This window comes from Pinus tabuliformis, chromosome X (assembly GCF_031772625.1).
Source record: "Pinus tabuliformis cultivar Carrire ecotype Pingquan chromosome X, CPIR1, whole genome shotgun sequence".
Taxonomy (NCBI): domain Eukaryota; kingdom Viridiplantae; phylum Streptophyta; class Pinopsida; order Pinales; family Pinaceae; genus Pinus; species Pinus tabuliformis.
The window spans coordinates 1,025,424,057-1,025,437,132 of NC_142308.1; the positions used below are offsets into that span (position 1 = coordinate 1,025,424,057).

The 13,076-nt window shown below is 37.8% G+C and overlaps 1 protein-coding gene across 1 annotated transcript; it reads right to left on the reverse strand.

Moving 5' to 3' along the window:
• Nucleotides 1-1,721: 1,721 nt before the first annotated feature.
• LOC149143244 (glyceraldehyde-3-phosphate dehydrogenase A, chloroplastic-like) lies at nt 1,722-4,600 on the reverse strand. The gene is made up of 8 exons (XM_089451737.1): nt 4,466-4,600; nt 4,211-4,372; nt 3,905-4,090; nt 3,637-3,797; nt 3,247-3,311; nt 2,952-3,001; nt 2,313-2,734; nt 1,722-2,062 (listed from the first exon to the last, which is right to left on the reverse strand). Exons 1-8 carry the CDS (start codon nt 4,598-4,600, stop codon nt 1,927-1,929), a joined length of 1,317 nt encoding a protein of 438 aa, XP_089307863.1. The 3' UTR covers nt 1,722-1,926.
• Nucleotides 4,601-13,076: the final 8,476 nt, after the last annotated feature.

A 13,076-nucleotide genomic window follows, 5' to 3' on the forward strand; every position in this document is an offset into this window, starting at 1 on the left:
CTCCAAATCCATTGCCCCCTCCTAAAGAAGAGCAACGAAAAAATAAGCAAGGATTCATTCTAGTTAAAAGGAAACATAATAAACATGGAAATAAGAAGCAACAAAGATGTATGGTTGAATCTCCGCATTAGCCCCTTCATAATAATAGCTTTGAAGTCTTAAAGGTCCTTGAGGAAGAAGGTGAGAATCTTGAGGTCCAAGCATATCAACCAGTACCAGATCATGTATCTTTAAAGAATACTCATGTTCCAAAGGTCCATCCTAACGAAAGATGAAGAAAATCCAAATTAAAACTCTCCAAAGAAAACTTTTCTGGTGGACAAGTTTTCTCCATAGGTTCCTCCTACATTGAATGATGAAGAAGTTGGTAAGGTGGTCAAGAAGAAATATAAAACTTGTTCTTCTCCCCCTTCCTATTTCAATGTGCTTACAAGTCAATGTTCTTCCCCACTAGTCACAAGAAGCAAGAAAGATTATAGGATAAAGAACTTGGGTTCTAAGCCCTATCTTGCTCCTTGTGGGTCCAACTATGGACCATCTTCTAGCAATTTATAGAAATTCCTTGCTTCTGCATTTTCTGTAAACACTTTCTATAGGAATAAACATTTGAAGATTTAGTATTTGGAATTTGGCCCCCATTTTCTTATTGGGAGAATATTGATTTTTAGCCTTTCTAGAATTTTATGAGGCAAAAACAATGTATCTCTTGATGTACTTGCCCCATGGAGGTGTTGATTTTTAATATAATCTATATACTCATTCTTGCTGTAATAAATAAAAATAAAAGAAAACAATATAATAAAAGAGTTAATTAAAAATATTCAATCTTGAATTTAAAAATATAATAGCACGATCATATTAACTAAATGAGTTGATAAACCTCAATTTATAATCAAGATTAAAACATCTCATCATACATCCCATATTGTCAAAGTTAAAAAAATCATAAATACTAACAAAATTAAAATTTTATTTTAAATTATTATTATTTTTATTAATTATAAAAGAATGAACATATGAATAAAAGATATATATTAAAAAATGTAAGAATATTTTTAACAATGAAGATTCACCTCATTTTACTGTTGACATTTTTAATGTATAAATAAATGTTATTAGGAAATCAATACATCCCTTATCAATATCAATCAAAATATTTTTATTTTTTTTATATTTTTTTTATTTTATTTTTGTTTTTTTTTTAATTAAATTAAAAATTAAAATCTTAAATTAAGATTGAAAAAATATCAATATCAATCAAAATATTTTTTATATTTTATTTTAATATATTTTTGTTATTTTTTTAATTAAATTGAAAAAAAAAACTACACACCATAATCTTGCTTTTTAAATTCATCCATTATTAAAATAGAGTTTTACAATAAACAGTGATAATACCATCCTTGATAAAGAGAAGCTACACACCATAATAATGCTTTTTAAAGTCATCCATTATTTAAAATAAGGTTTTACAATAAACAGTCATAATACCATCCTTCATAAAGTTCTCAGATTTTTAAATAAAAAATTTATTATTTATATGAAAATATATTATTACAAATCTATATCGACGCTGCGTGACACTAGAGAAACATGTCTTTCCACCGTATCAAAACCATAAAACTAAAACGATCCAAGGGTGTAGAAAATGTCAGAATAAACTGGGACTTCAAATAACAGCTTTATTACCAGTTTTTTCCTTCCTCCCACATGTACTTATTTCTACTTTCGCAGAGTGACTACAAAAATGAGGGAACATTAATAACAATGGAAAGGAATGAGTATCACAAATATCTTTAACATCACACCGAAACAACACCAAAACATAAATTAATTTTATTTTCTTCCTCTTTCCTTCTTATTATGCACTGTGACTAAAAGATGAGGGAAGGGGAGGGTCGAAAGAGGGAGTAGCCAACGCTAGAATTAAATGTCGTATATTTTGCATTCAACGTCCTCTATATCGACCCTGCACATTTCCTCTTCCTCAAGAACAAGAACTTCGCCCAAGGTCGCTGCATATTTTGCATGCACCGTGTGTGCAAACTCTACAACTCTTTGGCTGTTTATTACAAAACGAAACATATAATCAAAGTTAAGTAACCATTTATTTAATCTAAAAGTTGGGTAAATAAAAAATATAGACTGAGAAGGCAATGCATCAACAGATTATCTATATATGTTTGTGTATATATCTAATGGTTTAATTCTTGACCAGTTTGAAACTTTCAGTCGTTTAAAATGATAAATGAGCAATATTTATTTAATACACTGCTGCTAAAAGCATAATATTTGTGTTATGAGATGAATACCTGTAAGCCCATTCATTGTCAAACCAAGCGACCACTTTGATCATGTCCTCTCCCATGACCATGGTGAGTGTAGTATCTACAGTGGCCGAAGCGTGGGAACCGAGAAAGTCCATGGACACCAAGGGATTTTCACACACTGCAACAATACCTTGGAGGGGTCCATCCGAAGCAGCCTTCTTGAAGGCTTTCTTCACATCATCTACAGTAAACCCCTTATTCCCCACGGTGACCACCAAGTCCACGACAGAAACGTTGGGGGTGGGCACGCGCATAGCAATGCCGTTGAACTTATCGTTGAGATTGAGAGTGCTGGGCAGCACTCGAGAGAGTGTATTAATGGATATATCGATGTTTGTTGGAACTATGTTTAGCGCCGCCGCCCTTGATCTTCTCTTGTCACAGTGTATTGCATCCAACAGGCTCTGCATTGAGACATCCAAATTTAAATGAAACCTTTCCATAACCGTTCATCTAATTATATGAAACAATAAGAGTTGTCTGGTTCGAATTCTTTATTAACGTTAATAACATCAATTTAGTGGAACTAGATTTATTAAAATGTGATGAAGAACTGTGGAATCCATCTATTCAAAATTTGCCACTAGTTTTCTTTCAAAAGGTTTTACAGAATCCAATCACCTGATCGCTGGTGTATGAAAGTGTTGCAGTCACACTCCCTTTCGCTATACCTGCAACATCGACATGACAACATTCTTATGTTATATTGGTCACTTCGACCGATTTCCACGACATACAATTATAACCATGCAAAATTTGCATGGATACCTGCAATATAGCTGGGCCGATTTTTTTCTTGTTTTATTCAATTAAGCACTTAGATAGATCTATGAAGCCCTTAGCGAAATATTTGTAGCCACCCTAACAGAATTAATCTCCTAAAACAAATACCATAAATCAGGAAGCAATTACTTACCACCGAACTCGTCGTTCAGTATTTTGATTAAGGGAGCAAGGCAATTTACTATGCCAGAGCCATTACTGCAAAACGTAAGTTATGTTATGTCAAAATCAAGTAAGGATTGATATTATTACCTTTTAGTGTTTGTAAAGATTGGAAAAGAGAAAAAGACTTCGGTGAGAAACCAGAAATCAAATATCTTCTTTAACACACACACAAAATAATTCTACAGCACTAAAATTTGAATCGGAACTATCTATGACGAATATTATTGGAACACATTCGGGCAACCTGTAGATCTTTCTCGTTTTGCCCTGGTAAAACTCAATGGTCAAAAGATTATAAAGATTGATGAAAGTGACATGACTCTGAGAAAGGAATGAAATGATGGTTTGCTTTTTTAACCTAATGATGTTGTGCTCGTCGTGAGAGTATTCGCTGTCATTGATTCCCACAACATATGTGGGAATATCGTCGCCCCTCCCAGGTGCTGTAATGATCACCTTTTTAGCCCCCGCTCCAATGTGCTTCTCAGCTTGGGTTCTCTCTGTAAACTTTCCGGTCGCCTGCATCATTGGATTGCATTAATTCAGGCTCAACTATATCTATGTCAACTATAGTTACTACGTATTCGAAGCATAATATATGTATTTCAAGATATATAAGCCCTTACCTCGATGACAAGGTCAACACCGAGGTTCGCCCATGGCAATTGCGAGGGGTCTTTCTCAGAAAGAACATAGATTGGCTTCCCACCCACGTGCATGCTTCTGTAGCCACTCCCATCAGCTTTAAATACGCCCTCCACATCAGCATCAAATTTACCCAGAATTGAGTCATACTTCAGAAGGTGAGCAGCCTGCATTCACAATTCAAAGTAAAACTATACGCTCAGTTTCATAAATATGGAAAAGAAATGCCATCTAAACATATGGAGAATATATATATGAACGGCCTCCCCTCCCCTATTATAACATACATTTTCAACACCAGTAATATCATTGATGGCGACGATTTCAAGAGGCGAGCGCTTGTGGCCATGCCAGGAACGCATAAAATTGCGGCCAATGCGTCCGAATCCGTTGATAGCGACTTTCATCTTTGCAACGGTTTCTCCTCTCACGGCTCCTGAGTTTCCAGCCTGATTATTTCAGTTACCAAATAAAATGCATCAGCAAATATTGGCGGCGCGAGCTGTGATGAGTGGATAAGATTGGGAATAGTATTGACTCACCTTAGCTACAACCTGTGAGGCAACCGCATCAAAGAGGCTGAGGTTGTTCTCCCGTGCTTGTCTTCCATATGTGATACAACCAGATGTCGTTTTCAGCCCCGCAAACTCTGATATTTCAGCTCTCTGCAGGGACATTAAATTAAAATTATGTTATCATAATGAAGGTCGGACATCAAACCGAAAGCATGCTTTCAGTCTTAAGGTGGGAGGTGAAAGTAAAAGTGTATTATTTTTGTAAGGAAAATGAATAAAGAAAATATATAACTTTATCACTAAGGGTTTTCATTGAGATAATGGTGTAATAAAATATTCTATAATAATTACCAATCATATTTAAATTACGTTAGAATTTCAATGGAAGTCGATGGTAGGTAGAAAAAGTGTATTATCGTGGATTCTTTTTAGATATTAGTTTATATAAATTTATTATCAAAATAAAATGATTTTAAAAAACACTTATATAAAATAAAAGTAACGGAAATTTTTAATTTTATTTTTTAAATTTGGAAAATTATTTTAAATTTAAAAATTAATAATAAAATATTAAAATAAAGTTTAATGTTTTATTAATATTTTGTTTGAAGGTTAGTGTTTAATAAATAATAAAATTTCAATTAAAATAAGAACTTTACAAAGGAGTTCTGGCTACAATTTTATCTCAATGGTGACCAAGGTGGATTAAATAAGGAGTTTTGGCTACAATTTTATCTCAATGGTGACCAAGGTGGATTAAATAGTTGATCTGATACATGCTAAAGTGATAATGGATGTATAGCATCAAGATAAACATATATATATTTTAAATAATGTTATTTAATTAGTATAATATTTTTGTTTTAAAAAGTAACATTAATTGTTAGGAAAAGTGCTTATATCTTGTAATGGTTTGGAGAAATTATCTCAATACAATATTGTGGAGTATTTATGCAACATTGTAGAGAAAATATTATAGTGTTAGAGAACTTTTGTAGCACCTATAAGAATTCTATAATCTTGCGAATAACTTATGTAGTGCTAATGAGAATCTTATAATATTAAAGAGAACTTTTGTAGCACTAGATAAATTTTATGGTTATGCACCTGAATGCATTTAATACTATTGTGACCTACTTTATCTTAATTAGAGTGGAGATAAACGAGGAGGATCTATCTATGATTATTTTTTGGTCTTTAACATATTAAAGGGATAACTTGGTAATGACCATTCAGAGTACTATGAAAAATTAGTGGTTGATGAGGTGGTAATTGCCTTATTATCATAGGAGGTTAGGTGAAAATCCTTTGAATCCATGAATGAAGCTTTGACCATTTTTTCTTAAAATTACACTCACTAATTCACAATAACTTAAGTGTGAATGCATTTATCATAAATTCAAAATGTTATTGAGCAATTAAAAAGTAGAATTCAGAAATGAATAGTAAGAAGAAAGACAGAGAGACACATCTTCATAACATAGTTCACCCAATTTGGGCTACATCTTTGGGCCCGCTCATTTATGCATTTGATCCATTATTATAATGTGAATCATTTCATTTCCTTCAAAATTACACAGAGAACTAATAGCCCAAAAACTCTTGGTAAAAAACATTTCCACAAAACACACTTTCTTGTGCATTGGTAAAAGCACAGATTTGTTGAACAAAAGGTCTTGGGTTAAATCCAAACCTTCCGATTGTTCGGTCTTTGGTATTTAAACTTTGCCTAAAAGAATACCCCTGCAATAACTTTTAACCTCGGACATCCTTGGAGGAATGCAAAAAAATCCTCAACAACGTATTAACCTGCGGCCTCCTTGGTGGAATGCCAAAAAAATCCTATTATATATACACCAAGTTGCAAGGTTGAACCTGTTGACTTTGGTAATTTTGTGGGCTTTGGTAAGATTTTAACTTCAAATATAAATTACCAACACTTGTTATTTCAAGTAGTTTAGTAGCATGTTGGTTAAGTCACTGAACTGTCGGTGGGGAGGTCACAGGGTCAACCCTGAGGTTGGTCCATTTTGGGAAATTAGGTAACAATAAACTTTAAATATATAACTTTTCATCTCACTACCCAATTGCAACCATTGATTCATTGGTAAATTGGTTTGGGCTATTAGGTCAACATCGTGGGGTCGATCTCGCCCAATGCCATTTTTAATACAATATAGTTTCACCAACATTAAATAAAATTTTGTTCCATAATGCTTGTAATAGACAACAATTTTTGTTGTGGTAAATTGTTTGACTTGTACCAATTAGGTCGAGGGTTTGATCTTCCTACATGGTCCTTCCATGGTCAATAAGGCCCTTTTTGTTCAATTCAAGCTAACACATTGCAATGAATGATTGGATCACATGTGAGTATTCAATTGGACCATGTGTATGCCACATAATTAGCCCACTCACTCTCCACATTACCTTTCCACATTAGCTCTGTCATGTGTCATGTTCTGGTGCTTCCACCTATTAGTCATGTCAACACGCCTTCCCATGTGTCACACTCTAATTTTTCCACCTGTCATGTCACATCATCATATGTGCAATCCAGTAATCATTCCATTTGATCTGAACTTAAATAGGAACGCAACAACTTATAGATATAATCATAAATATAGAGATGCAACAGAAAAACACTTCATTTCATTAATAGAAAAATATTGAATTATGCTTACAAACAGAATGGAAATAAGATAGCTCGAGCGATGGTAGCTTATCTTTGAGAAGAGATGTGGCGACTACATGCTTATGAACTGTGTTACAATGAGGCTCAAGGGACTATTTATTATTGGAAAACATCAGAAAACCGTAAACAACCAAAACCCTAACCCCAGGAGATGTAACACCAAGGGTTTTGGGCCCCGTTGGGGTTAGTTGGGCAGCCAACTTCTTGGGGTCATAACTTGGTCATATTATCTTCGTTTGGCGCATACAATACCTTTTTTGAAAGGTCTCGCTCAGTACTGCAGGTTTCACCGCAAGCCCCTGCGTATGGCTATGGACTTGCCGTGAACCTCAGAAACATCGTTTAGGGGGTCAAAACTGCTCCAGAAGTTTAGGACCTGAAAAACTACTAAAAATAGTAAATTTTGAAATGAACCAAGAAATAGATGAAACTGACTGGGGGGTCTAGGTGGAATAGGTGGGTGGCCACCAATATCTACCTAGATCATTCCTCCCCCCTTAGGAAGCAATGGTCCCCATTGCATGCAGAGCCTCCATGAGGTGAGGAAATTTCTATTGAACCCGGTCGCTGGTGAACCACTTGCCCTAGTGAAGGACTTAGCCTACTTTGATAACTTGGTATAACTGTATCCTCTGTTTGGGAGTGTTCTTCATCTGTGTGTCCATGATCCGATCAGTTGTGGCCTGTTCCATGCAGTCCGGGTTGAGCTATGTTTTTGTGAGCTATTTTGTAATGTCACATGTCCAACAATGGTGGAAAGTATGGCCGAAGATGATCTGCATTGAAAACTAGGTGCAAACCAAGGAATGGTGGGATGTTGATCTTGAAGTCATTGTCACCAACGACCTTGGTGATGGTGTATGGACCATATCGGAATGGGCGAAGCTTACGATGGGGTACAGCAAGGCTCTCCTTTTGCAAATGTAGCCAAACTTTGTCACCCAATTGGAACTTGTGCAACACTCGATGTTAATCATGGTGCTGCTTTTACTTAGCATTGGCTCTGTCCAATATATCATGGACCTGTTGGCAGATGTGTTGAATGAACTCAATGAAGTTGTTAGCCCTTTCATCCTCGGATTGAACGTGAGTCGAATCTACTTGAGTGGCTGCAAATGGTATAGCCACATCAATCGAGCATAATGGTTGAAATCCTAGCCCTACTTAAAAAGGGATGTGGCTTGTTGAGTTATGGAGAGCTTTGTTATAGCAGTGTTGGACATAGGAGGGACTTTCATCCCACGTGCGGGGATGCTTTGAGTTGTAAATGCACAGAATGTGTATAATCATCTTGTTGACAACCTCTATGTGGCCGTCATTTTTGGGATGGAAAGTCATGGACTTAGTAAGTTTTGTATCAGGAATTGACGAGAGACATGACCTCAATGCACTCAGGAATCTGTTGACTTGATCTGAGACAATGGACTATGGGATCCCAGAGTGTACCCACACTCTCTCAAAGAAGAGTTTAGCAGTGGCCTCTACTGTGATACTCTTCTTGTAGGCCGTCATGATGGCCATCTTAGAGAATCTATCTTCGACCATGAAAACACAATCATTACTGTGCTTAGTAGAAGGAAGGCCCGACATGTAATCCATGGAGATAGATTCCCAAGGTCAGTTAGGAGTAGGTAGAGGAGTATACGGGCCTTTCTTCTTGATGGTTGATTTGGAAATGGCACAGGCGGTGTAGGACCTAATGTAGTTCCCAACATCCTGATGAAGTTTCAGCCAATAAAAACGCTTCTGTAATACCGCCACTATTTTCTCTACTCTTAAATGTCCAGCGACCCTATTGTAGTGCACCTCCAAAATTATCGTGGCACGCTCACTTGAAGGAACATAGATGTGTCCTAGGTGTCATAACAATGCATCCTTAAGGTGAAAATTTGGAACTTTCTTCCCTTCCAGAAGTGTCTGGTATATGTTGTCGAATATTGGATCACTCTTGTAAAGATGTTGCCACCCCGATGTCTCATGCCCACAGTGATTAGCACAATGACTGATGGTCGGTTGAGGCAAGTAGCGACGTTATTGGTGCTACCCTTCTTATACTTAATGTTGAAATGGAAGTGTTGCAAATAGGTGGACCATTTCTGATGGCGATTATTCTACAACTTCCCTTGTGTCTGTATGAACTATAGAGGTCGGTGGTCTATGTGGATGACCATTTCCTTCCCTATAATTTAATGCTTCCATTAATAATAGGCCCGCATAACGGAAAAAATTTATTTTTCGTAGGTGGGGTACTTTCGGACTGTGTCTGAAAGTGTCTCACTGTGGTAAGCCACTGGATGCCCATGCTCAGTAATAACCACACCAATAGCATAGTCAGAGGCATCCATCTCAATCTCAAATGGTTGTTGTAGGTCTGGTAATGTGAGCACTGGTGCAAAATAGAGGCGATTCTTCAAGGAGGATAACACTTTTTGTTGGGTTTCTAACCAAAAAAACTTTGTTTTCGCTCCTCCCTTGGTGAATTGGCTTAAAGTCCAAGTGATATGAGAGAACCCCAACAGGAACCTAGTGTAGAAATAGGCAAGACCAAAAAAGCTGCGGAGCTCTGTTAAAGTGGTTAGGGCTAGGAAATCCTGAATGACTCATATCTTGGATGGGTCCACATGTACACCTTGCTCATCAATGATGTATCCCAAATATTTAACCTAGGTCAGGCCAGAGTTGCATTTCTCCATGTTAGCACACAACTTGTGTTGTCACAGGGTTTGAAGGACCTCCGAATATGGTGGAGGTGCTCTTCCCAACTTTGGCTGAATATCAAGATGTCATCTAAATACACCACCACGAATGCATTGGTGAAGGGTCGCAAGATGTCCTCCATTAGTCTCATGAAGGTTGGAGGGGCATTCGTCAATCTGAACGACATGACCAACCATTCGAAAAGGCCCTCCTTGGATTTGAAGGCAACCTTCCACACATCGGAGGGTTTGATAGGCACCTTGTGATAACCTGAATTCAAGTCAATCTCGCTAAAATATTTTGCCCCTTTAAGTTAGTCCATAAGGTCATTAATCCGTGGGAGCAGGTACCTATTTCGGATAGTGATCTTGTTCAGAACCCGATAGTCAATACAGAGCCTCCAAGTCCCATCCTTCTTCTGTACCATTACAATCAGGCTCCCATAAGGTGGCGAGATTGGCCTGATGTGCCCTTTCTACAATAGTTCCTGAATCGACCCCTTGATCTCATCATTCTCCAGAACAGAGCATCGATAGATCAGTCCATTGGGCATTGATACTCGAGCTCAGATCGATGGAATGCTTGGCGTGACAATGTAGAGTTACCCCTATGGGTGAGGAAAAAATATCCTTGTACTCCTCCATGACCTTGTCCATCTGTTGTTGCTATGCAAAGGAGCCCTGCCTGGATTCCATGGCCACAACCTTCTTCTTGCCCTAGGGGCGAATCATAAGGAAAAAAAAATTCCTCGTCTAGGAAATTATTTCACTGCACTGCTTTGCAGTGATCAAAGAGATAGCGGTAGGTGGGGCTACCTCCAGTATCTGGTACAACTTATTAGCCAAAGTAATAATCACAGAGCGAGGTCTAGACTCATATACAGCATGTCGCTTCTAGAAGTATGGTTTTCCTAACAATACATCACAAACTTCAAGAGGAGCAACATCACACAGTACCTCATTTGTGAAGGGCTTGATGCTATAGGGACAACGACATTGTTGGCTGACGCGAAGATCTCGTCCTTGCTGAAGCCATCTGATGGTGTACGGCTATGTATCTATTGTAGTCTTTAGGCCCAACCACTTCACAACCTCTACTGAAATGAGGTTCTTTTGGCTCCCACTGTCAATAATGAACTGCAACAGAGAACCCTTCACCCACATCTGTGATTGGAAGAGGCATTCCCCCTCCTTTGGATCTTCAGGCTCAATATTTTCGATCTTTGTGGTGGTCACAGTGGCACTCAGCTCCACATCAGTGATCTGTTTCCATTTTTCATTTCTCTTATGGAGTTTTGATTTAGAGTCGAAATTTGTGTCTTATTCAGAATCCTTTAGCTTGGCCACCAAAGACTACTTGGCCCGACACCCACTTGTATTGTGAGTGGAGCTCTTATGGGACTCAGACGATTTTCCCGTGTCCTTTGTCTTTGTGGCATTGTTCTTTGCTTACGGCTTTGGTGGACTGTCATGGGTAGCCCTGCCTTGGCTTGGTCCTTTGTTCTATGGTTTGGGGGCACATTTTTCATGCTTTAGATTTGTAGATCCAAAGTCCCGCTTATTTTTTCTAAACTTCTACTCAATATTGACAGTGTATCGATACTGTCAAGTGAGGAAATGTCCAGGAACTCCATCTCATCCTAGATGTACTTATGTAGACAGTTGTGGTACTTGAGCACCAAATTCTGCTCAGTATCCTTGATACCCAGCTCTGTGCAAAGGGTATGGAAAATATTTGTTAACTCTGGCACTTCTTGGTCCCTTCCCTATCGTAGCATGGTCCACTTTATGTATTTGTCTTCATAGCTCTTGACAGGGTAATATTGTTCCTTGATGGCGTCTCAAAAAGAATGCCAAGTGGGTGCGGCTGAAAGCAACAAGGGTTCACCCTCATCCTTTTGCTCACAGTAGCTTTCCCCCTAGTCCTTGACATGTGGGGCAACTTTGAGAAGTGCAAAAGTAATCTTTTCCCGATTGGAAAAGTTGTGAAATTAAAAATATCCTTCCAACAGATTTAACCATTTATCTATGGTGTCTACATCTATCAGGCCTTCAAATATGGGAATATCAAAGTTAAATTATACCTTAAAAGGAGTGGTGCCTCCAGAGTGGCTGTTGGATGAAGATGCATCGCCTGTGGGTAGCTCTCGAAGGATCTGGGAAAAGTTATCCATCATCGAGTCCCTCTATCGCTCGAGGGCTTCCTCGAGCAACATTTTGAAAGGATCTCCTACCCCTCGTCTTTCTTTTCTTCCACCATGGGAGTTCGTCGGGTTTTGCAAGGTTGATCTTGCAATAGTTCAAGTAGATCAAGCCCTAACTCCTTATACCTTGACCTCAATGGGGACATGCAAAGAAAAACAAAGAAAGAGAAGGCTGCTCTAATTCCACTAATCTAAACTTATATAGGAATGCAACAACTTAGAGATATAATCATAAACACAAAGATGCAGTAGAAAAACAGTTCATTTCATTAATAGAAAAATACTAAACTATGCTTACAAACAGAATGGAAATAAGATAGCTCAGGCAATGGTAGCTTATGTCTAAGAAGAGATGTGGCAACTACATGCCTCTGAACTATGTTACAATGAGGCTCAAGGGCCTATTTATTATTGGAAAAAATGAGAAAACCCTAAACAACCAAAACCCTAACCTCGGGAGATGTAACACCAAGATTTTGTGGGCGCTGTTGGGGTTAGTGGGGCATTCCACTTCCTGAGGTCGTAACTTGGTAAAATTATCTTCGTTTGGCGTGTATAATACTTTTCTGGAAAGGTCTGACCGAGTACTATAGGTTTCGCCACAGACCCCAAAAAAATATCATTTAGGGGGTCAAAACTACTCCGGAAGTTTAGGACCTGAAAAACTGCTAAAAATAGTAAATGCTAAAATGAACCAGGAAACAGATGAAACTGATTAGGGGGTCTAGGTGGAATAGGTGGGTGGCCACCAGTATCCACCTGGATCAAAATTGCCACATCATCACCATATGTACTGTCATGTCAATATCTGTACAGTCCACCTCAATATCATACTTCCACATGTCATCCTATCATATTTCCGTATCAGCATCCATACAATGTCGGTACATAAACATGACATCTCCTAGTGATTCCATCTGTCCCACATGCACATCTTTATTTCATGTTTTTCCAAGGCTTCAACAGGCCATAACTTTCTCTTATGACACTATTTTAACTCTATTTAAGCATAATTGGAAATATCTCGAGAAGCTCTTTGATAA